Below are 23,569 nucleotides of genomic sequence, written 5' to 3' on the forward strand. Positions count from 1 at the left end.
TTTTCCTTGTATTAACAAGTACAGTTTGTTTTAATCATTTTCATAGCTTTTTCTCTAAGAAGTTAGGCTTCAGAAAAATGTGCTGAAGTCCTGTAGAAGTGCTAGAATTAGTAAAGACCAGCATGTGTGTAAGGGAGCTACTCCTGTGTTGAGAAAATTCAAACATCGAACATGAACAATGGTTGGTGTTTGAGTTACGTCAGGTAGCTTTATGAATCTATATTATAAGAAAATCTTATTGTACAGATTCTTTAAATTGAATTTGGTCATGTCCTGATTTGAGGACATGACCATGCTGGATAACCTTTGTCACACAACTTACTAACAAGACAAAGTGCTTTTCATTTTGCTTTTTCCCCTTGTCTGTTTTCATCTTGGTTATCTCTTTTTTCCCTCTGTTTGTGCCCTTATGTCACTTTTTTTATTATTAGTTTTTGATAAATGGGAGATGGTGGGTCATGTTGTCTCCAAACTGTTTCAGAAATGATAGAGCAGTATAAGTTGCTGCTTTTACTGCTGCAGCTTCTAGAAATCTGGAGGCAGATTTCTAGAAGCTGCACTGTCTCTTAATCTGACGTGACTTCTCTAAAACATTACTCGCCTTTCAGTTCCAGCCTCAAGGTTCTCTTTTACTCACTAGCATCTGTTCATCCATACGACAACTGGTCACTTCCTGTGTTCATCTGTTATTATGGTGTATGAAGCAAAGCTCAGCTCTTGTTTGTTGTAGAAAGGGAGAAAACAAGGTTTTCATCTCCAGGAAGACATTATAGGGATATCCTGTGGGATGTGGACTGTCTCTACCCTGTCGATCCCAGATTCCTTGTTTTTTTTAAGCCTCTTTTTGCTCCAGAGTCATTTTGGAAGTTAGCAAAGGATAAACAACCCACTCAATATGTCACTGTTTTCTGTGGAGTCTCGTTACATATCACTAGTCCAATTCAGAGTTGATCGTCCTGTGAAGTTCTAAAGCCAGCCCTTTGTTTTTCCAGGTCTTTAAAGGTGAATTTCAGCTCCCAGATTTCCTAAAAGAGCAATCACAGGTACAGTAACACTCCTGCCTGTTGCTGAGCTATTTGTCTCTTGTTGTTGTTTCTTGTCACAGATTCATCTTGTTTTATTATTGTCAGAGCCTCATTTTAATTAGACCATGTGTCTGTGTGGAAGATCAGTTTTAATGCTTCCATATTCTTCCAGTTATTCAGCTCTCCACTCTGTCACCATCTAATGTAGCCTGTTGTTCATTTGTGGTGTCAACTCCATGACTTCTTCTATTCTCAGTTTTAAGCTTGGGATTTATTTACCTCTTGTGTTATATTTTGGTTTTAGAACTTGTCTAACCCCTACTGGTGGTTTGATGATGGTGTTTTGTTTCAAACATTTTTTGCTTGTTTGTTTGCAACTCAACAGTTGGAATGTGTCTGAGTGTGGTGACTGTGGTGTTGCAGCATGCTGCTGGTTGCATCTCCCCCACTGAGAGCAGCTCTTTGTTCTTCTACACAGATGCAGAAGTCTGCAGAGAGATCCAATCCCAGTTAGAAGCAGAGGAACAGCTGGACCACAGCACATAGGTACAGTTTCACATCTACCAACACAATCCTAATGATGAAAGATGCTGCAATGTTTGCACACACATCTTACTTTTCACACACTGCAACTTCTTTACTTCAAAGTTATTTCAAAAAATATCCTTAAGAATATGTTGTCTTATACTGATGACATCATAGTCTGGAGCTCAAGGAGTTTTTTTTATTGCTTATTTGTAAATTCATGAAAAATAATTTTAAAGTAATATATGCCTTGTCATAACCACAAGCAGCAATGAATGTGTTAACTTCTGAAATGAAAACTTGTCTTTTCACTAAATAGATTGGTTATATGTCTTAACACAGTCAAGAGAGTTTTATTGACTATAGTCTGTTTGCATTCTTGACCTGTGACTGAATTTCAAGAATATGGTTAAAAAGGGCTGCACAGTGGCGCAGTTGGTAGCATTGTTGTCTTGCAGCAAGAAGGTCCTGGGTTCGATTCCCAGCCTGGGGTCTTTCTGCAGGGAGTTTGCATGTTCTCCCTGAGCATGCATGGGTTCTCCGGCTTCCTCCTGCAGTCCAAAAACATGACTGTCAGGTAAATTGGACTCTCCAAATTTTGTCTCTGTGTTGCCCTGCAACAGACTGGCAACCTGTCTAGTCTGTCTACCCTCTGGCCCAGAACGTTAGCTGGAGATAGACACCAGCACCCCTCCTGACCCCTTTAGGGACAAGGGTGTAAGAAAATGGATGGATGGTTAAATAGAACAGCAGATTAATCTGATTGTGCAACATGCTTCATATTTTCCAAAGTCTCTCTCTGATTGGCTGATCAGCTCTCATGATTATTGCTTCTCTGAAACTGTTAGCAATCTCCTGCTTCTCAATCCAACGCTCCTAAGGACTGCTGTAAACAGGACTTGTTTGTGATGATGCACTGAAAGCAGAGTGTCTGACAGAACAGGAGCTTCTAAAAGAGACGGAGGCCAGTTTTAAGGTGTCAAAGTAAAGTCAAACTTCTTTTAAGTCATATCTGATACAATGTTTTTATACAACATAACAAGTCAAGATAACAGTTACTTGATTGTGCTATAAAATGCCATTGTGCCTGGAAAATACATAATACCACCCTTACAAGTCCCAGTCCAATATTTAATCAGTGGACAACTCTGAACACCAGCTTGCCTGATTGCGGGAAACGTGGAGATTTCACTGAACTCCTTTCAGTCTAGTCAGCATCGCCCTCTGCTGGGCAGACAGTAAAAATAATCTTTAGAATTTCAAATTATATGTCATCAGTCAGAAAGCAACTCAGAATAATGAGCACTGACAGATGAGCTCAGCTGAGTCACCCTCAGCAGTTTACATACACAGAAAGACTCCTACAGCTCTGGGTCTGTGTTTCTCCAATTTTTATGTGGAGTAAATTAGAATTTTACCAAACTGTCCAGCTCACTCTGTTCCTGTGTTTCTGTCCAGAACTGGGTGGACCCAAGCTAAAAGACGCCTCTCCATCTGCACTGGACTTTGGCACATCCAAGCGTTCTTCTCTGGTTCCTCTTCCTGTGGTCGGCTCTCTCTCCTCTGCTTCAGGAGGACCTTTGGCCTTCAGTGTTGTACCTTAACGTGAGAAGATGTGCCACTTCTCAGCACCATGGAATGTCTGCTGATTGTTATTTTGTGTCGCATTACACTCATCAAGTTTGTAGGAACGACCTCTGGATGTTTAGCGAAAAAACTGTGATTCTGTTGTAAGAAACTGCAGTGATCTAAAATCAAACCATATGAATGGGTGGATTAGCTTTCAGAAGCTGCAATACTTACTTTAATGTTTCATTTTTGTTTCAATGCCTTTTTATTGTGCAATGCCATGGGTACTGTTTATTTTAATGTATCGGAAGTGATAAATGATGCTTTTTTTTAAAAAAAAAAAACCAAAAAAACATGTCTGTCTGTTGATTGTTGCTTTTTTTATATTGAAGATGTCATCAATCTTTTCACTTGGATGTAATATGACAATATGCAGGAAAATATCTGATTTGATTGATAAAATAACATTTAAGCACAAAACTGTTCTCTTGACAATGATATTTATGTGGCCACAGAGAAACTTATGGAGGGCTGGATTTTGCCCCCATGCCTTTAGTTTGACTCACATGCCCTACTCCTTTGTGTTTGTTCATATTTTCATAGTGAGCTTACATGGCCGGTCAGAGAGAGCAAGCTTTCCATTCAAAGAGCCACTTTTGCCCCTGCTGTTACAAAATAAAACTCACATAGAGGCACAACAGACAATTTTCTAAATATGTAAGGCATCAAATATTTTAATATGAAAGCAAAGAAAAACTAATTTACCTATAATGATATTTTAAAATAAAATCAACCCTCTGGTACAAAAGAGAAAAACTTTCTTGTAAAATGAGGTGAGCCTTTTCTATAAATATGGAAAGTAAAGAAAGATCGGTAGCATAGATTGAAGCTAGTTTCTTTTAAAAATTTGTTGCATATATTCCATGCAGATATTGAATAAGAACTTAGAATGACCTAGAATGACCATTTCTTGTTGCAGACAGGATGATAATCATTTCCTTTTTTGTTTTGTAAGAGCCACTGTAGGGCCGCCGGTTGCAGACTACCAGCCTATTAATGCTGCATGTGAACTCCCACTAGGCAGCAGCACTTACAAGCTCAACTCTTTCTAGAAGAGTCAGGGTAAACACTGTATATATCATACTTAAAGTGTTCCACCGCAGCAGTGTGGGCTTTGCCTCTATGATAAAAGTGAACATATTGTGCAGGCTTACATTGCAACTAGTGAAGATTAGCCATTATCATTATGAGATGGGATACAGATAACCTCACCTGTTCCTTCCTGCCATCATCAAGTTATCTCTCATCTGTCTTATGCTGCTTCTTGTTTGTGCCTCTCTGTCACAGTTCATTTTACAAATTAGTGCTCTGATGGAAGGAGGTGGAGGAACTAGATTTTTTTTCTCACTTTTTGCAATATTGTGTAAGCTGCGTCCAACACCCTTCTTTTTGTGAACAAGTTTGATGAAAACATTTATCTGTCTTATAATGAATAAATCAATCAGAACATATTTAATGCAGTTAGTTCACATTCCTTAAAACACCAAACAGTTTTGTTCCGTTTCCATTATTGCAGCATCGTTTCAGGTTTTATTGAAATAAAAGAACAGCAAACTAATGAACCACCTCTTCTTTAATAACACGTTACATTCAAGGCAAATGATACATCCTGACCAATACACGTTTGGCAATGCAGTCATCGTTAGCTCTCTAAATAATTATAAATCTTAAAGTCAGTGCACAACATTGATAGAGAACACTAAACAGTCAACGTATAACACAGTCTGCACACATTCTGCATCTCTGCACAATACACACCTCCGATTAGTGCTGTTAGAACCAACAGAAAAATAGATCTGAAAATAAGTTATAGATTTATATATTTATTTATATATGTTCAGTTTGAATACAAATAATTGGGCTTTTGGTTCATATGTATGTACAAGCAATATAGACTTTGATGGGTTTCCCAAACAACAGAAATTGCACAGTAGTTAAGAATTCAAGAACACTATATCCAAAAATATTTTACACACATAGTAAACAGTCAGTCTTCAAGATGCAGTATGAAATTGCACATCGTCATCATGCCACAGAGGGGGCTGTTTCAAGGCTTTGGTACACAATGTCCTGAATGGAAGAAGTTCTGCCACAGATGCCCGTTTCTACCCTCCCCCAACCTGAACCTCAGTCTCCACGAGGGAGAGGGAGCAGGTGCTGTGGCAAGGTACATCCACACCACCACCTGTTCTTGGGATCAGAGAGCCAGATGACTACAGTACATTTCAGGGTTTGGGGAAGATTCTTGGCACTTGTATCACAGGTGGAGGTCCGTGCTGGATGACCAGAAAAATGCAGCCATGTTGGACATGTTGAGAAGGGTCACACTGATGGTGCGGAGAGGAGACCGTTTCAAAAAGGCCCCCTAGTTTACTCCAGAGCCAGAAAAAAATGTGCTCAAACTAGCCTCCTACAAGACCGAGCCACCAGATGCAGAGGAAATTACGCCTTCTCTGGAATTTTAAGATCTGAATCAGTAAAAAGCAAACTGTTTTTTTTGGGGGGGGTGTTGGCTTTTTTATTTAGGCTGGTTATCAAATTCCAACTGAACAATTGCAGCCACTTTTTCCAGACAGGATTGTTGATGCAGCAAGTTTATTATCAGCATGGTGTTTTCAGATCACAGCACTATTCTTCTTAAAAGAAAAACTTAAAAGTGTAGAGTTCCTCTTCCTTTGAACTTCTGTTGTTACGCTTCATTAAAGTCAGAAAATACAAATTTTCTCCAGATATTTCTGACACTGACTGTTGTCCTTCGAAAGCAGCAACAAATTTGGAAAAAAATGGAAAAACCAGAATTTAGAAGCGATGCTACAATGATTAGCTGCGTTGTTTGTGTCTTAAAACAGCTGGTGTAGTTTAAATATTTTTTTGCATACCTATGTAAACCTGGTTAGTGGAGCAGGGCTGCAGTCAGACCCAGCGGTGACTGGATGAGAGGCAGGGTCAACCTGAACAGGTAGCAGGTCCATCACAGAGCCAGTTCAGGAACAACTACACACTCCCTCAAACTGGAGAGTCGAGTAGTAACCTACCTTGGATGCTTAGGGGATTATGGGAGGAAACAAGAGAACCTGAACTCGGAAAGTCATGTGCAAAGTAGACATTGCCACTGGCACAATCCATGAAGATGAAAAATACAGAAAGTTGGAGAATGATGGCACCGCATGTTTTTTAATGACTTACTGAGTGCATAAACTTATTCATGTGGGATTTCAATTGCGCTTATTTAATTTTAACAGCAATTGCACAATTGTGTTTTTTTTTACATTAGCGGAGTATTGATAAAAGTTTTGTCCAAATTTGTAATGGAAATGCAGCTTAGGACAGACTGGGCAAATCATAAAATTATTTTAAAATGTGTTCTGATCAAGGAGCTGCTGAAGCAGGGAAACACACAGCCTGCGGTCTTTTCTGTGTGGAGTTTGAATGTCCTCCATGTGAATGCATGGGTTTTATCCACAGTTCAAAAAAATTAACGTTTAATTAACTGTTCTCTCTATATTGCCCTATGGGATGGATGTGTGTTTGCTCACTGTGTCTGTTAACCTGCGATGAGCTGGCGACCTGTCCAGGGCGGACCCCACCTCTTGACCAAAGACAGCTGAAGATAGGTACTACTGAACTAATCCAGTCACTTGTGGAAATTGTATCACTATGTTTATCCTAACTCATCCCCAACCCCTTTTGATGACCCACCAGAGAAATGAAGTCTGTGTGCTTTTCCCTTTATGGTTGTGCTGTTCTAGTTTGTTCCACACATGCTTCAAACACATAACGCCATGTGCAGGAAAACTGGCTGCAATTCATCCACTGCCGCTTCATGCCTCTGGCAAGTTGGATGCAGCCTTCATAAGCACCACTAAGGATACTCTAGGAGAAAAGTGCATCTAAGTACCTTGGGCTGTCAATAAAAGGCAACATTTGTGGTTACTATGAAAGAAACGTTAAAAAGGTGGCAAACAGCTAAAAACACACATGCTTGTAGAAAGCACTCGCGAAAAGGTAGTTGGCACAGTTCATTTGGTCACTGATGAAAGCATCTTCGTGGCAAAGTCTTATGCTCCTCCAATAATGTTGTGTATAAATCCTGCTCTCTTGTGGCCTCCTGTGGTGCCGCACTGAGGAACATGTTAGGCAAATTGACGGAGCTTCAGTTTTCCTTGCTGGCTTCCCAAATAGGAAGTTCCAGAGTCAGTAAAAGGAGGGGACTCTGGGAGAAGAGCCAGAACGATGTGTGTGTTCTCATGCACACACACTGTAAGACTGAGGGGCTGAAGAATGCGTTCACAGTGTGATTTAACTCACTAGCATGCAGACAAATCCAAATGCCTGAACAGACACCATGTGCATTCCAGGTGAAGGAACATGTAAACAGAACGCAAGAGCCATGTGACGCTCCCCATCTTCCACTGGAACCCCCACTGGAACCTTTACTGGCACCCCCACTGGAGCTCCCTCTGGGACCCCTACGAGTACCTTCACTGGGACTTCCAATAGGATCTCCTTTGGGATCCCCACTGGGATTTTCATTTGGACCCCCATAGCCAGCTCTGGACGTGTGGAGGGCAGGAAACTGTATCTAATACCAGACTGCACACACATTCCCAGTCCTCCCAGTTATCCCTTGTAGAGTTACTTGTTGTCCATCAGAGACTGGACTTTGTGCACCAGCTCACGTGCCATCCGCAAGATAAGCTGCACATCGTGACGTTCTGCCATCTCTGCCGAAGAAGACGCATGTAAACATCCTGTGCAGCTGGTTCAAGCAACAGCAGTTCCAACAACATCCCTACTGCACTCACTTCCAGAAACAATTTTGTCATGTTGTCATGTGACAACCAGAAATTCCAATGTAATTTATATGATGGACCAACATAGAAAAGTCAGAAGTTATGAGGAAAAATGATATATGGTTTTCCCAAATTGTTAGCATTTAAAATATTAGAAAAGTGTGTTGGGTATTTATATTCAACCTGCTTAGAAAAAAAATGTGCAACCGTTAGCCCTAAATCTGCAGCATGTAACTTTAAAAAATATATTTTTTAGACATTTGTTGAAACTGTCACTGTCTCATTAAGGTATGAGAAACATAATCTGTGAAAACCAATCAAGCTTCTCCACCTCCTCCCACTGCTAACTCGAGACAAGCAATCAGAGCCAGGAGGCGGGTCTTAGTACTGTCAATCACTTTGTGTGGCACCTCTTCCCTTTATTCTTTGCTTTGCTGCAGCTAGCAGAGACTGTTGCGAATGCTAAAGCTAGTTAGCATGTTTTCCTGTAATAGTAAGTTGTTTCTTCACTATCTGCACATTTAGCAGATAGGATGATTGAAAGCACTAAGACCCTCCTCCTAGATCTGATTGGTTGTTTTCTGTCGGGACGGTGCATGTCTTCAGATGGAAATAGTAGAATCTGTCGCAAAACATACTGTCATGACATAGTGACAGTTTTAACCATTGGTTGTTTGTGATATGGCTGATGTGGGCAATTGCCCAGGCCGGCATCTTGCAGGGGGGTGGCATGGGCCTTCAAATACCCACTCACTTACACCTGGAGGATGTGAATGTTGATAGTGCAGTCCCTCCCACACACTCTCCCCAATCAACAACTTCACGGAGGGGGCAGAGGGCCCCGGAAAAGCGGTTCGGAACAGGGCATCTGGTCAGAGTGGATGTACTACCAGCTGCCAGCAGGATAATGACTCTAAACATACAGACATAGCTTCACTAGAAAGGTTTAGATCCAACTACATTAATGTACTTTATATGAATCCTACTGAAATTCTATGACAAGACTTTTAAAGGGTTCTCCATCCAACCCAACTGAGATTATATGGTTTTGCAAAGTAAAGGTTAGGAATTATTTCAGTCTTTATACCTGCAGACATAGTAGTGACACACACCACATTACAGCAAAACATGGTTCTATAAGGTATTAACTTATGCTCCAGAACTTATGACCTTCTCTGACTCTGTAGTAGCAGACTGGTGCTTCCTAGCATTTTTCTGGTTATCCCAACAAAATCAATACATTATTTACATCCATGCTGGTATCTGTACATCTTTTCTGTTCACAGTTTTTTATTATCACTTATTGTAAATGTAATGCTCAAATAGACATTTTTAAATTAACAGATTTAGTTGCACATTTCTCAGGACTGGAGTATGTTGTTTTAGATCTACATTGTAACCTTTAACTGAAGTTTTTGACATTTGTCCAAAGAGTGTTGTACTCTATAGTAATATTAACAGAAATGAAAAACTATTCTCTGATGATAGAAATGTGAATTACATGTCGTACCGTTAAAGAACTTGATGATGTCAGTGAAGTCCATGTTGTTGTCTATGATGATCTCACGGTACAGCGTAACCAGCGCCAGGGCCAGGAAGAGGACGAAGTGGCGAGACGAGATCCTGGGAGCCACCCAGATAACCTCCCATACTGCAAAAACATCCTCATACAGAAGCTCTACACACACACACACACACACGCACGCACGCATACATTAAGGTTGGACAATTGGGCAAAGTCAATCCTTCACCATTGTTTTTCGCGGGGGGGGGGTTGACTGGTTGACTCTCTTAACTACAGTAACAACTTAATAACTTCAATGAAGCCAAAAGACGCAGCCCAAAGAAAAATACATTAAATTCCCAGTGGTCCAGAAGAGTTCAGAAGGTAATGTATGTATATTTTTTCCCAAAATGTACATACATTACCTTTCAAATCAATCATTCGAATTTCTCTCTTAGACTGCAAACCAACTTTTATAGTCTTACTTTTATATTTTTATAGTCACAGTTCATTTGCATTTACTATTGAGAGAGATTTACATACAAGGAGCTTTGTGTCCATCTTGGACTGTCCACTGAAATACAAAAAGTAAAGGTGCTTCCACTCAATACTGAGCAAAGAGTCTCAATACTTATGACAATGTGATATTTCAGTTGTCCGTTATCCTGCAATAGCTAGCCCCGCCCACTTCATCACAACCCTCCGGGGCTGACTACTGACCAGTTCTCTGTCTAACAGGTCCGGAAAATCTCTAAGACCTGGGTATTACCCTAAATGAGATCTATAGGAGATAATCTATTCAAACTGGTGTCGAAAGCGATTCGTCTAGCTCTAACTACCTCCAATCCAGAAGTTACGACCCTTTTCAGTTAAGGAACAGTCAGCTGAGTAGCCCTCACAGCTGCATAATTCCAATAACCACTCCTGTTAACGGTAGCTCGCTTTCTAAAATATAACTTGCTCTTGGAACCGGCTAGATTAAATTTAGTGACTTGGATGTAAGTCCCTGGGTCATTATTTTACTCTCGCCAAAGGAAATTATGAAGCCTCTTCTTTACTAGAACCATGTACCTTAGTTTTACCTTTATTAAAAGAACTGAAAAATGATTAAATGACTCAATTAATTCCAATGTCCACCAACCTCATTAGAATTTTAGAGTAAGAATTTATTAAGCAAGCTTAAGCAGGGATATGTGACATACAAATCAATAATCAATTGTATATAATTCAAGAGCAGTGTAATAAGATCAACATGTACAATCATACCCTCCTGTCTCTTTCCCTAACCTATGTCGCAGATTCTGAGATAGCTTTTTAGGAAGCGAGTTCAACTCATACCCAGTTGGTGGTGGATCTTTAGCAACAGGAACGCCCGAAAGCCTTGGTCTGAGTCTTTATCCTTTGTGTGGAAAAATCCTCTTTAGAATAGAAGCAAAGTAGAGAGGGCTCAATTGCTTTTGAAAACCCAACTCCTTATCCCTCCGGGACCTTTGTCTTTTCTCCAAGTCTGTTGCAATGTTTGGGTTGAGGTAAGACCGACGATCGAATCAGGAACCCGGGTTGGACGATTGGAACTTGTCTCCCTTTGGCGGCACGAAGCTTCAGCTTTTCCCGTGGCTCCAGGGTGTGGTCCGCTGTTGTTTCCTCGATCTGCTTCTTCGTGTTAGCTCTACTTCGGTGCCGCAGACAAAGAACCAGAACTTCTCCTTTTCCGTCTGCTTTTATACAGTTCTCCGCCATGTATGTGTATGGGGAGTGTTAGTTTACGTGGTTTCCTGAACATCTGCTGATTTCACGGAAACCCCCGTCGGCCCCTCCTGTCTGCTGGCTGGGATGGAAAGTCCCGTCCTTTCCTCAGCGTGTTGATCTTAGCCAACCATACCGCTCCACCCATCCTGTGCGTCTGGCCATCTGTTCAGAACTGCTTGCGACAGCAGGAACTCACAAGTTCCCCTTCTCCTTTTTCCCCTTTTCCTTTTAACATTAAAAACTATGTGCTTTTTCTCTGATTAACTTTTAAACACAGTCTTATTATAAATCATCAAACCTTAATCATTTCATTGTTGTCATGTTATTACAGATCATGATTCGTACACTTCAGAATCATTCAGTGATTACTTACATACAGTCATTTTACCTATTGTATTCATACATGTTCAACTTAATCATTATCAAAACACTCAATCATTATAAATCAAAACACAAGATTGCTTTATTTCCTTCAGGCCTTCATGCACCTTTTTCTGCGTGTACCTGGATAGATCTCAAACCTCATACCAGTTTTCTTGACACCCCCTCCTTGAGATCGGACGGTGCTTCGCAGAAAACACAAAGTCCTAAGTCAAAAGAGGTCAAGTCCATCACCGCAATCAGCAGTCAAGATGTCCTATTCGTAGCAGGCAACCGGAGATGAAGATGGTGTCCAGGTATCCACAACCTCATACTCCGTCAGATTGGACGGCGGAGAAATCCAGCACTCGGCGTCTAACTGGGGAGGAAGTGGAGATCCGGCTGATCCAGGAGGGCTGATGTCCTCCAGTGAAGACTGCAGAAGCGAAGACAGATCCATCTCAGAGTCAGGCAGTGTCGGTGGGTTGTTACAGTATCCCTCCAACTCAGCCAGTAGATCCTGAAAATCCATATTGGTCGACGGCGGATCAGGTGACGGAGATGACGCAAAGAGGGTGTCTTCTGTCTGGCACGCTTGGTGAGATGAACTGAGAATCTCAGTTTGGGTACCTTTTCTGTTAGTCGCACTGCTGGTTTGGCATCCGACATCGATAAACATATCCGGAGACATGGGACACGTGGGTGGAAGGTACTCGCCTACTGCCACAACTCGTCCATCGAGAAGGTGTAGAGTTGGCAGGCATCGTCGAGTAAGCTGGTGTTCCCATAACTTATGAATCACGGGCAGCAGAAGTCCCGTGTGCATTGGAGATGTTGTAAGGTCGTCGTCTTCTTGGCCAAAGGCAGAGGTCCACACTATTTTGTGCACCCGTTCCAGGGATAGAGATGTGGAGGCCGCTATGTAAGGCAAATCTCCTTGCCCTGTGGCGCAGAGAATTGCCGTTACATCGGTGATACGGCTGCTCACGCAACGGTGACACCAGTGGGAAGACGATGCAACCCATATGAATCCATAGGATTCTGCGGCGATCCCACATCCCACACAGCAAGTTGGTGCTTGAATTGGTGCAAAAAGTGAGTTGGGGTTCGATGTGTTGGTGGAAAAGTTAGATGCCATGATGTCCGATGATGGTTCCTTTGGTTCCGGTCTTGTTGGCAGCGGCGGAGAAGGTTGAATGGCTCGTAGGCACACGAGAGCTCTCTTTTATGCAGAAGCAGGCTCCTCCTTCGGGGGGAGGGGCTGGTACTCCCTCTTTTTGCAACGACAAAGTGCTTTCAGCCACACCTCCAGGACAACTTTGCCGACGATTAAAGCCACGGCCACTCCCAGTAGGCCCAAGATGTATGGCCACAGCATACTCAGCGCACTCAGCAGCCATTGCTCAACAATGTGGAGGCCTCCTTCCACCACATTAGCAGCCTCTTCGACAACCTCGGTGATTGCGGTCACGATGGTCGCTCCCATAGTTTCATACCAGAAACAGTCGTGTTGGTCCGCTCCTTCGCCACATTTCTGCCATATCTCCTTAGAGATTGTGCAGGTGAGATTGGAATACAAAAGATTAGGTCCAATCCAGTCAAACCCGGGGTCTACTGTCCCATCACATATACTCTTTCGGAAAGCATGTCCTTCGGCGATGGCTATAAGGGGGTTTGGGATAAAGGGAACTGGCAGACCCAGAATACTCTTGCGCTTCTGGAGGTGGTAACCTAGGATTGCGTCGGTACAGGTCTTTCCGCTCACTATAGCCCTCCGCCATGTACCATTGATTTTGCGCCAAGTAACTTCTGAAGAGTGAGTGTTATACTCATCCGCATAATGCTGTGTGCAGTAGCGTTCCCAACCTCGGACCTCGTGGCAGGGTCTTCTGGCCAAACTTATGACACACTCAAGGACTTGTCGTGTGTTATTTTTACAAGTCATGCGCCAGGGTCTCGGGTTGATGTAGTTTTCAGGTCTCCAAAAAACCCCAGGCCAAATCATACGGTCCTTAGAATAAACTGTGGCGAGGTATTGGTACTTGATCCAATAATTGGTAGACTCACTGAGACAGGGTATAACCCAGGCTAGAAGTTCTTCTTGTTGGAGTCCCCACCATTCCCAGTCCCAATTCCGAGTATAATCCTCATACCAGGCCCGTAAAGCCCATTTAGCGGTCGGAAGGACGTCAGGATTAGGGCAGTGATACCTCCAGGTGGAATAGAAGGTCTTGCTAGTTTGTACGAGGTCACATCGTGGTGACGAGTGGGTTTTCACCCAGCAAGTGTTATTAAGGCTGTCAAAGATACTGCGCGCAACACATTTGTCAATCTTTGCAAAGTCGCCTTTAGGAGCGCTCAGAAGGTCATCGGGAGTTGGAAGGGGTTGTGTACGTAAATTGGCAATGTGAAAGTCCTCTAACCCAGCAAGAGAGCGAATCGCTCCCTCTGGGAAGTCTCCCTCAAAGAACGTTTGGTCTTTGGCTATGTACGTCCATGGGAATGTGTTATTTAGCCAGGTTTCAATTTCTGTCCGTATTGATCGTACAGAGTGCCAGAAATCCGACCGGTATTCTTCTACAGCTGTAACAATGTAATTTTGGCCCTTGCATTTGACGAACTTATTCCAGAGGCAGGCATTTAACCACCTAAAGTGGTTCCTATAACAATATTGCTGGTCAGATTGGTACATAAACCGTGTTGGACTTTGTCGAATCAGGAAGGCCGTAATGTTAGTCAAACTGTCGTTGGGGGGCGGCCTCGTTGCCCAATCGAGAAAGTCGTTTCGGGAGGTGTTGTTAACCTGCGGTCGCTCTGTAATGTTGGCATCCTCTCTGCAATTTAGGTGATAGTCACCCCAAAACTCCCCTCGTGGGAGCCAGGCCCGACAGCCTGAGGACCTGTGCGGGGCCGGGTATACTACTTCGGTATCCCAGTACCCTTGGTGCGGCAACAGTAGTAGCGACCGACAAGCCATGTTGCAATGCCATTCTGGAAATCCTCGATCCGGATGAATCCAGTTGCACCGTACGGTCCGTCGTTCTTTGCGCTGTAGAACCCGTATCCAGCAGAGCGCTCCGGTGTCGAGGAAGTCATAGGCGTAGATCTCCCAGGTCCGATTCAGGAGGTCGTCTAGGGAGGAGTCGTTCAGTTTATAGGCTCGGCTTTCCACATACTTTTTGCCGTTTTCTTTGGCGAATAATCCGGTACGATTTTGGGCAGAAGTTTCGTTGTCCCATGGCACAAAAATAGCCGTGGTGCTTGTATTCCAGCAGTTGAAGGTGGCATACTTGGAATGTCCATAAGTGACCTTTGTATGAGTAAGGTACCATGGTCCAACTCCGATGAAGTAGAAGATCGTAGCGAGAACAGCAGCAGCAAATAGCAGAGCAAGAAGCGTCAGCAGCCCTTTCAGGCAAAGGGATTTTCCTGTTATCGCAGTCGTTTTCCGTAGCAAAGGTTCGTTAGAGGTGTCCGAGTCGTCGTCAGTGTCAGTGGAGCTGTCCGAATCCGATGTTGAGTCCAGCCAACCCTGGTCTGTAGGCTTGCGCCTCATGCCGATAGCATCCATCCTGGCCAGATTAGTGATTCTCTGGGATCCGGAATATCAGGCGTTGTACAAATTTTTCTTAAAGCCTTGATGCAGCCTTGGTGTGCAGGGTTCTTCGCGACCCGTCTGGTGGCTCTTCTCTGATGCAAGGCTGTAAATATAGGAGAGGGGTAGGGTAAGTCGGGCTCCAACCCCCTCCACACCCACTTCCAGTGGAACACCCTCCAATAGTGTGGCCAAGGAAACGGGCCTTGGGCGGTGCCGTTTTTCAACGCCTGGTCATACCAAGATTCGTGATTGTACCCTATTGGGGCGGGTACTGAGATGTAGGTGTACAAAGGTTGCCCATGCAAAGTTAGTCTGGTGCGATACCCCCAGGTTGACGGGGTAAAAATCCTCTGGTGTGGTGGGTTGGGGTAGACCCTGTCTATTTCCAATTTTAATGGAAGCCTGGTGTTATTAAATATATAACATTCTGGATTCATTTCTCTCCTTACTATGGTTTTTGCCATACTTGGTGATGTGGTCCAAATAATCATGTCATTAAGTGAAATTTCACAATACAGTCCTTGCAGTGGTTCAAGGTAATGGGGACCCCACCTTATCCGTAGTTCGATCCCCTGTACCCTGTGATACACTGTATTAAAAGTCCATGGCAGAGATCTTGGGCTCATAGGTGAAATTGATGCATAATGGACCGTGTTACTGGACCCTCGTCCTTGCCAAGCAGGCGGTGCGGTAGGGATGAATAAATGTGGCTTCGTTGGAGGGGGTGACGTGTACTCTTCACTTTCCCCCACCTGTTTTGTGTTCTGAAAATCAGTGGGTCGAAGATATATGAGGTACTTGAGAAAATATGCTTCGGTGAGCGGATTGGAAGGAGTGAAGTCTTCTCTTGGCATATCAAGTAGTATAGAGGTAGTAGGGAGTCTTAGAAACGGACCTTTATCTGATAGTCCCGACGAGACTCCAGCTCCTACTTTGAACATTTTAGTTACAAAAACCCTTGTACCTTTCCGTCTTGTGGGTTTTGACTGACGTTGAGACTTGGCGACTCGTTTTCCCCTTTCCGGTGTGTTCGTTAGTCTTGATTTTTCTTCCTCCATGGAAATGCTGAAGCGAGCTTTTGCCAGGCGTGAGTCTTGGGTTTCTTCTTAGGAGGCTCTGGTTCGGTGTAGGACACGGTGGCGTAATTCTGCTCGTCTGGCACCACTTTGATGGCTGCTCCGACGGAGTAGATTCCTTTAAAGGGGACGGTGATCATGCGCACTGACAGCTGAATCTGGCAGGAGGTGCTAGGATCGGAGGGCGTACCCGCTCTGTGAGCCACGCCTCCCGGGTGTTGCAATACTCCATCCCGAAACTGAGACTCCGCTGTTATCCAGTACAGGCAAGACTTTTCCTTAGGTCTTACCGCATTGCTGCCCGACCCGTCCACCTCAGTGGTGTAGTAATACATATCTGAGCAGCGTACTCCATCTTCCCTTGGCACGTCCGGTAAATCCACCACAGGAATTGTGCAGTCATTGATGACTTCCAAAATCAGATGTGCCCATGTGGTCAGCTCCCAGGGGCCTGTCCAACCCCCATTAACGGCTTGGTCTCTGGTGTCATCTGGGAGTGCACTTAGCCCCTCAGCTGATGGTTGGTACGCGTGAGGCCGATGTACCCGGAAGATCACAGGGGAGTGGCTGGTGTTCAATGGTGGAAATGACAGGGATGTTCCGGCAGCTTCATACGGCCAGGCAGCATGAACAGAATCCCACAGGACATCATGGGGCCCTTCTTCCCTCCTCCACACCCATGGATCCGCTTCTTCTGGGGTGTTTGGGGGAGCTGAAGGTCCCGGTAATATTATCGGTATGGGGCTCCCGTGATTTGGTTGTACTTGTCCATATGTTCTGTAATATCGCAGCGAGCTGTAAAACCTCGTCACCTGCCATCCCTCAGCCTGACCTGTCAAAGTCAGTTCTCCTCTCCCCAGCTGGTCTTCGCAAGTAGAACAGTGATGGAGATCGTCCCCATCCCAGACGCAATAACAGCTTTTTGGTTCTTCATTCTGCCAGCTCCATTGGGTCTCCAACTGAAGTCGGGGCAGGTAACCTACCCGGCAGTTCCCACAGATGGTGTTGTTCAAAACCGTAACCGGAGAGACGCGGAGATGTTGTAGCATCTCTGCGGTGGCTCCTTGTTGCCTGGGTTTCTCACGGCCCGGTCCCTCCCAGGTGATGGGGAGTGGGTTGTTTACTAAACAAACCGGACAGCGACTTTTAGCTCTTGCCCACAACAGCATCTCTCGCTCCTCTGACAGGACTCCCTTTTTAGCCCAATCCAATTTCTTCAGGGCTCGTCCTGCCCAAATCCCTGAAGGTGTTCTTCTAATTATAACCACCCCTTTCACGGTGGCCAGTCCGATATAGGGTGGAATGGTACATGATTCACTGGCCATTTCACCGGCTTCTGTTTCACTTTAGTCAGGAACTGGCTTGAGCTGCTCAACTCCTTGAATCCCTTTTCTTTTCAGCAATACTGTGTTCCTATCCAGTACTTGCTTGACGATGTCAGTGGTCTCAAACTTGGGTTTTACTGCTGCATTTACAGGTTGCTCTCTTGCTTTGACCCACACGCGCTGTCCCTCTCGGAATGGCACTCTGGGCGTCAGCTTCTCCTTTTTGTCGCTGGAGCTCCGCCCCACTTCCTTCGTGGTGAACGGCCGTTGGTTGAGCTCCATTGCAGGGGCGGGCCTCTCGGCTCTGCTTCTGTCGTTCAGTGCCTGCCCTATTTCCACCGCCTGCGTGCTCCAACTGTTGGTGTTAGCATTTTTAGCTATCCAGCTTTTCACTAACCCTATGGCTCGTTCCACCACTCCTTTGGAGTTAGCTTGAGGGGTATAGGGTGGAGAGTAAACTCGCATTACTCCAAACTTCTGACACCATTGGTCAACCTGTGAATTACGGAAATGAGTCCCATTATCCGTGCGCAGCTCTTTCGGGATTCCCAGGGCACTGTATACTTGTTCCAGCATGCCGACAACACTATTGCCGTTTGCTTTCCTGGCTGCTTTTGTAGTTACAAACCCCGACATAGAATCCACCAGCACTAAGAGGTACTTCTCACCTCTTCTTCCTGTTATCCCCATGGGGCCTGCAACATCCATGCAGACTGAACCCCAGGGGACCGTGCTTTTGATGGATAGCCCCTCCATCCGCTGCCCTCGGCGACCTGCGTTGTATTGTCCACATACTTCACAGTCCCTTAGCACGCGTTGGACTTGTTTCACTGGGATCCAAAGATCCTGCTCCTCCAGCTCCTTACGGGTAGGTCGTACGCCTGCATGTCCAAGGGCCTCATGCACGCTCCGCACGACCTCGACCACGTACTCTTCTGGGACCTCCCGTCCTCTGGGAGTGCTGTCCCACTTCTCGGTACCGACAAAGACGATCTTTCTTTGCTGGACATAACAGTCCACTTCATCATTCCCACGCCAATGAGCTCCCTCATGCGTGTGTGCTTTTTGATGCTCAACATCTATTTCCAATTGTAGTTTTAGCTCAGCAATCTTTTTCCACAAGTCTCTGTGTGCCACTGGCTTGCCCTTCGCTGTCTCGAAACCATTTTCTTCCCAAATGGCCAAGTCTTCTCTAAGGGCTTGAGCGCAGTAGTAACTGTCGGTTACTAACCTGGCATTCTTGATTTTCCTTTTCACCAGCTCCAGCAATCCTTCCAGTACGGCCGTTACTTCTCCGGCTTGAGCACTACCGGGAGCTTTTCCTTTCTGACGGCATTTTTCCTTGCCGTCTTGCTTCAGAATAAATCCCCAGTATGCCGACTGGTCGGACCCCTTTCTGGATCCATCGGTGTAGATTGTCCATTCCGGTTGTTTTGGCTTCTCAGATGTCTCTGGCGGTTTCTTCTTACTGGTGGGTTGTGCTGGCCCAATCTCAAGCTCCGGGTCCAGCAGGATGTCTTCCCATCTTCCCCACCGTGTGTTAGTTGCTTTAGTACTTTCCACGGTACCTTTTCTTAGATACTTATGAACTTGGCTCTGTGTGATGACTTTAACTGGTTGTCCTTGTGCTAGATCCTTCAGCACACCCCAGTAACGAGCTAACACCGCTAGCTCTTTCTCCTCCTGCGGATATTTCCTCTCAACAGAAGTCAGGGTGTAACTCCACAGGGTAACCAAGCCTCCATTTTCATTACTCACTTTGATCATGGCATCGTCATTCTCACAGCTGATCTCTGCTACCAGTCGTTCTGACAAACTTCTTGGCTCCAGTCTCACAGCTGCTTGAATGGCTTTTCTCAATTCTTCCAGGTTCTGTTGATTCACTGCTGTCCAAACCCAGGGTCTTTTTCCGTCCTTCTCGTCCTCCTCACTCTTTCTCAGGCATTTGTACAAAGGTTTGGCATACTTCTGATAATTGGGTACGTGGTCCCGGACATAGTTGCATAGTCCTAATATTTTCTGTAAGTCATTCTCTGACTGAGGTGGTTGAATGTTCGTCAGCTTTTCTCTGTACCCATCTGAGAGTCCCAAATCTGACGTAACTTGGAAACCCAGATAATTCACTTGGAATTGTCCAAATTGACATTTCTTGAGGTTTAGCTTCAGGCCTGCCTTGGTGAGGTTTTCTACCACTTTTTGTAGCCTTTCTAGGTGTTCCTCTTCTGTGTCATCAGCAATAAAGACATCATCAATGTACACAGTTGCACCTACGTCCCCCAATACTTCCATTACTGCTGACTGGAATACATTTGGGGAGTTCTTGTACCCCTGGGGTAACCTTTGCCACACGTAGCTCTTGCCTTTGTGGGTGAATGCAGTTTTACCTTGCGATTGTCTGGCGAGGCGTAGAGAGAAAAATCCATTGGCTAGGTCGATGCATGACTTGAACTTCTTGACTCGAAGAGTTTTCAGCGCTCCTTGGGGATTGATTAGACTGGCTCGGTTTGCTATTGTTCTCCGATTCAGGGCCTTGAAGTTGATAACTGGTCTCCAACCCCCTCCAGCCGATTCAGGTTTCTTCACCGCCTGGATGGGGCTGTTGGTGATCGGGTTGAGCTCCTCTCTGATAATTTCCAGGGCGCTTAGCTCCTTCACTATCTTGTCCATCTCCTCGACTGCTCCCGGGTTCAGCGGGTACTGCCGGACAGGTGGATGAACCCCACCTTCGATGTGATGAACAAACTTTGGACCCAAATCCCCACAATCGTTCTTGAACCGTGCCACTTGCGCTGTAACGATGATCTCACGCAGCTTCTCTTTCCCAGCCGGGGAGAAGTCACTCTCTGCAATCTTCTGTTCTGTCACCGTCGGTATGTCAATCGGTTTGTACCAGTCCTGCTGCCCGGATCCGGTTTGGGTCGGGCCGACTTTCACCAATCTTGCTTTCAAGCTCGTCAGCCTTCGCTCTAGTCGGCGATGTGTGCCTTTCTTTTTACTGAGTTCATCTAAGTCTTTTACTGTGAGGAGATTGTAAGGACCTTTTACCCACACTACTCCTTTCCAGGTCCCATATGGCATTTCTTCTATTTTTCCATTAGCAAACTGAACCTTCAGGTGTCCTGCTGTTTCTAGGTCTTTGCGGGTCATAGACACCTCCGCTCCGGTGTCCACCAGGTAGGGTACTCCCTCCACTTTGGCGTAGATTTCGTCCCCTTCCCAGTAGGCATTTTCTAAAATGACCCGCGACCTGGACGCCATTACTTTGGTGACCCTCCGGCCCCGGCTTTACGGGACTCACGGAGGGCCGTCCTTTGTTCTGGGCTCAATTTCCTATATTCCTCATCCGTCAGGAACTGACCTTTCCCTGGCTGATTTTGTGAAGCCGGCGGGTTGGTCGGTCTTCCTTGTGGTCCTGGTGGTTTCTGCTGGAATGGCCGGTTTTGGAAATTGGATGGTGGTGCTCCCTGTTGAAACGGCCGGCCCTGGAAGTTGGATGGCTGTGTGCCTTGCGGGAACGGCCTGTTCTGGAAGTTGGATGGCTGTCTGATGTTGACCCTTCCAGGTGGCTTGGCTGGTTGGCTAGCCTCCTTCTTCCTTTTGTCCTCGTAGTACTGCTGCTCCAGGTCGAATCCCTGCACTGCCACATCCATCTGGGCCACGGTTGTGCTTCTCACTGGCAGTTTCACGAACACAATCTCTCCTCTTCGTCCCTTTGTCACCTCACGCAGTACCTTCACATACCTCGCGGGAGAAACGGTTTGCTTTAGTGTGTGCCAAAGCGGTTCCAACCGGCTTCCTTTGTCCAACCGTCCTCTAGCTCTCTTCACCTGGGACTCTTCGTCGTCCATGTCCTCCAACACCAATCTCTCATAGTTGCTCTGTGCTGACTCTGTTCCAACCATCGGGTCCGCAGTCACGCTGGTCAGCCACAACTTTTTGGCTCCTTCGTGGTTGGTGGTAGATAGCACGGTTGGCCAAACATCTTTCAAATACTCCTTATTATTTTCGTCTGCGTTTTTACTCCGAATCCCTAGCCTTAGATTCTTTAGTTCTGCGTATGCATCTTGTCCAGTAGTAGTGGCCGGTGGCTGGGCCGACACCCCTTGTGGTCTCACCGAGATCTGTGGTCCTGGCTCTGAAGACGTCGCCTGCGGTTCCTCCTCATCAGCCAACACCTCGTCCAGCTTCTGTCGAGTCTCCCTGGAGTACTTGTAGGCCGCTTTCTTCAGTCGTCGCAGCATCACATCATACATAATCCCCATGTATGCATTCCTGAAGTTGGTGGTCAGGGAATAGTGTGCTGTCAGGGTAGAGCAGGATGGTGTCATCAGGATGTTAGCCCACTCCCCGACTGTTGCTTCTACCTCGAGCAGCACCTTGTCTCCCAGCCTGCTGGCCCATCCTGCTGGAATCTGGTACTCGGTCTGACCGACCTCTGGTACATACGTACGCCGTCCGTCTTTAGCCTGTACGGGGCCCCAGGTCACGTCTCTCGCCAATCTCTCAGAAGAACCCTCGATATCAAAGGTTTCTATTTCTTTCTTCTTTCCTCGGTGCTGTCCCGTCCGGAGCGTCTTATGCCCTGTCGGTGGTTGTCTTGGGTCGGAGAAGATGCTGCCGTGATCACTCTCTTTTTCTTCTTCTTCAGAATGTTCGATCTCCTGTTGCTCTTCTCCGTCCTCCGAGTCGCTGATGTCCTCATACTGTTGTTGTCGAAGAGGTTCCCTCCTGGGGGAGTTCAGCGGTTGAATCTTGGCTGGTTTCATCGGTCCTACTTCTCTCTGGACCGTCAGCTGCTCATTCTTGACTCTGTCCGTGTTGGGTTGCCTCAGTTCACTGCTGCTTCCCTCGAATGAGAATTCTTTGACGTATCTTGCTGCGTGGGACTCTGGCCCGACTGGTGCTTCCCTTAACTTTATCCTGAGTGGCTCCATAACCTTGGCCTTGCCGGTCTGGGTGGTGTTTGAAACTCCACTCTGGGGTATTTTTAAGGGATATTTCTTGATCTCCTTTGCTGGGTGGCTGATGCGGCATTGTTCCTCCATTTCAGTTGCCATTCGTACACCTTGCTCCGTACGGAGTCGATGCATACGGGGGTCAACCACCACCACTACCTCTTTGAACACAAAGAAATGACTGTTGGTCTTGGCTATGTTCACCACTCCATTTTCTGTGACCGACCTGGCGGTGTCCTTTGGCAAATCTGCCGATCTTAGTCCCTGCACGCTCACCATCACCCTTCTCATGCTTCCGTTGCTGGCAGTCACCAGGCCCCTTTCGAGTCCGTGCCACATCTTCTTCCGATACTCCTCCAGACTCTCTCCTTTCTTGTAAACATCAATTGGGACCAGGATTATGGCACCATAAGGAAGACTGTAGCCCTTCATCATCACTACGTCTCCTCTAGTTTTTTCACTACAGGAAGCCTCCAACACCTTTGAATCTTTTTGGTAATATTTCCCAGCTTGGTTTTCAAGGCTGTGTCGAAACTTTCGATTGTGGATCTTGTATTTATCATTGGTGAACACAATCAGCCCGTCACCTTCAAGGTCCCATATTCCTCCAATAAACTGGTAAATCATGAGCCCGGATTGCAGCCTTAAGCTGATGGTCTCTGATGGTATTTTGGCCAACTCTCGGTTGCTCCTCCAAACATCCGACTTTTGGGTCTTCTTTTTAGGGCGACCGGGGTCCCATAGCTCCTCATCCGATTCCTCCTCGTCCTCGTCGGAGCTGCTGCCCGCTGGAGTCTCCGTAGGTGGCCGTGGCTGCCTCCTTTCCGTGCTGTGGCCCCGGGGATGAAACCCGAACTCTTGACCCCGTCGAGGGGACCAATCCCTGGCCGCTTGCTCCAACTGTTCCTCAGTGAAACCGTCGATGAGCGATCCCTCGTGATTTTCCTCTTCTGACTGCTCAGAGGGGATCTCGTCGTTCCGCGATGCTCCCGGTCGAGCTGGGATGTCGTCATCGCCGTCCGTCAGGTCT

At 45.8% G+C, this 23,569-nt stretch overlaps 2 protein-coding genes across 9 annotated transcripts in view; one reads left to right on the plus strand and one right to left on the minus strand.

The window, feature by feature from the left end:
- The window catches only part of tpst1 (tyrosylprotein sulfotransferase 1), a 59,412-nt gene extending 54,782 nt beyond the window's left edge, over nt 1-4,630 (plus strand). The window contains exons 4-6 of one of the 2 annotated variants that reach the window (XM_028045866.1): nt 993-1,043; nt 1,504-1,571; nt 3,009-4,630. In XM_028045866.1, the coding sequence (XP_027901667.1) occupies nt 993-1,043; nt 1,504-1,539 (87 nt within the window). In that variant the 3' untranslated portion in view covers nt 1,540-1,571; nt 3,009-4,630. The remainder of the gene's footprint in view (nt 1-992; nt 1,044-1,503; nt 1,572-3,008) is intronic. The other variant, XM_028045867.1, reaches the window with a different exon arrangement.
- Nucleotides 4,631-4,734: 104 nt separating this feature from the next.
- Nucleotides 4,735-23,569, minus strand: part of sgsm2 (small G protein signaling modulator 2) — a 128,129-nt gene continuing 109,294 nt past the window's right edge. For all 7 annotated transcript variants that reach the window (XM_028045861.1, XM_028045858.1, XM_028045860.1 and 4 more), the window contains 2 exons: nt 9,483-9,650; nt 4,735-7,903 (listed from right to left, as the gene is read on the minus strand). In XM_028045861.1, the coding sequence (XP_027901662.1) occupies nt 7,815-7,903; nt 9,483-9,650 (257 nt within the window). In that variant the 3' untranslated portion in view covers nt 4,735-7,814. The remainder of the gene's footprint in view (nt 7,904-9,482; nt 9,651-23,569) is intronic.

The sequence above is a fragment of the Xiphophorus couchianus genome, chromosome 18 (genome assembly GCF_001444195.1).
Source record: "Xiphophorus couchianus chromosome 18, X_couchianus-1.0, whole genome shotgun sequence".
Classification (NCBI taxonomy): Eukaryota; Metazoa; Chordata; class Actinopteri; order Cyprinodontiformes; family Poeciliidae; genus Xiphophorus; species Xiphophorus couchianus.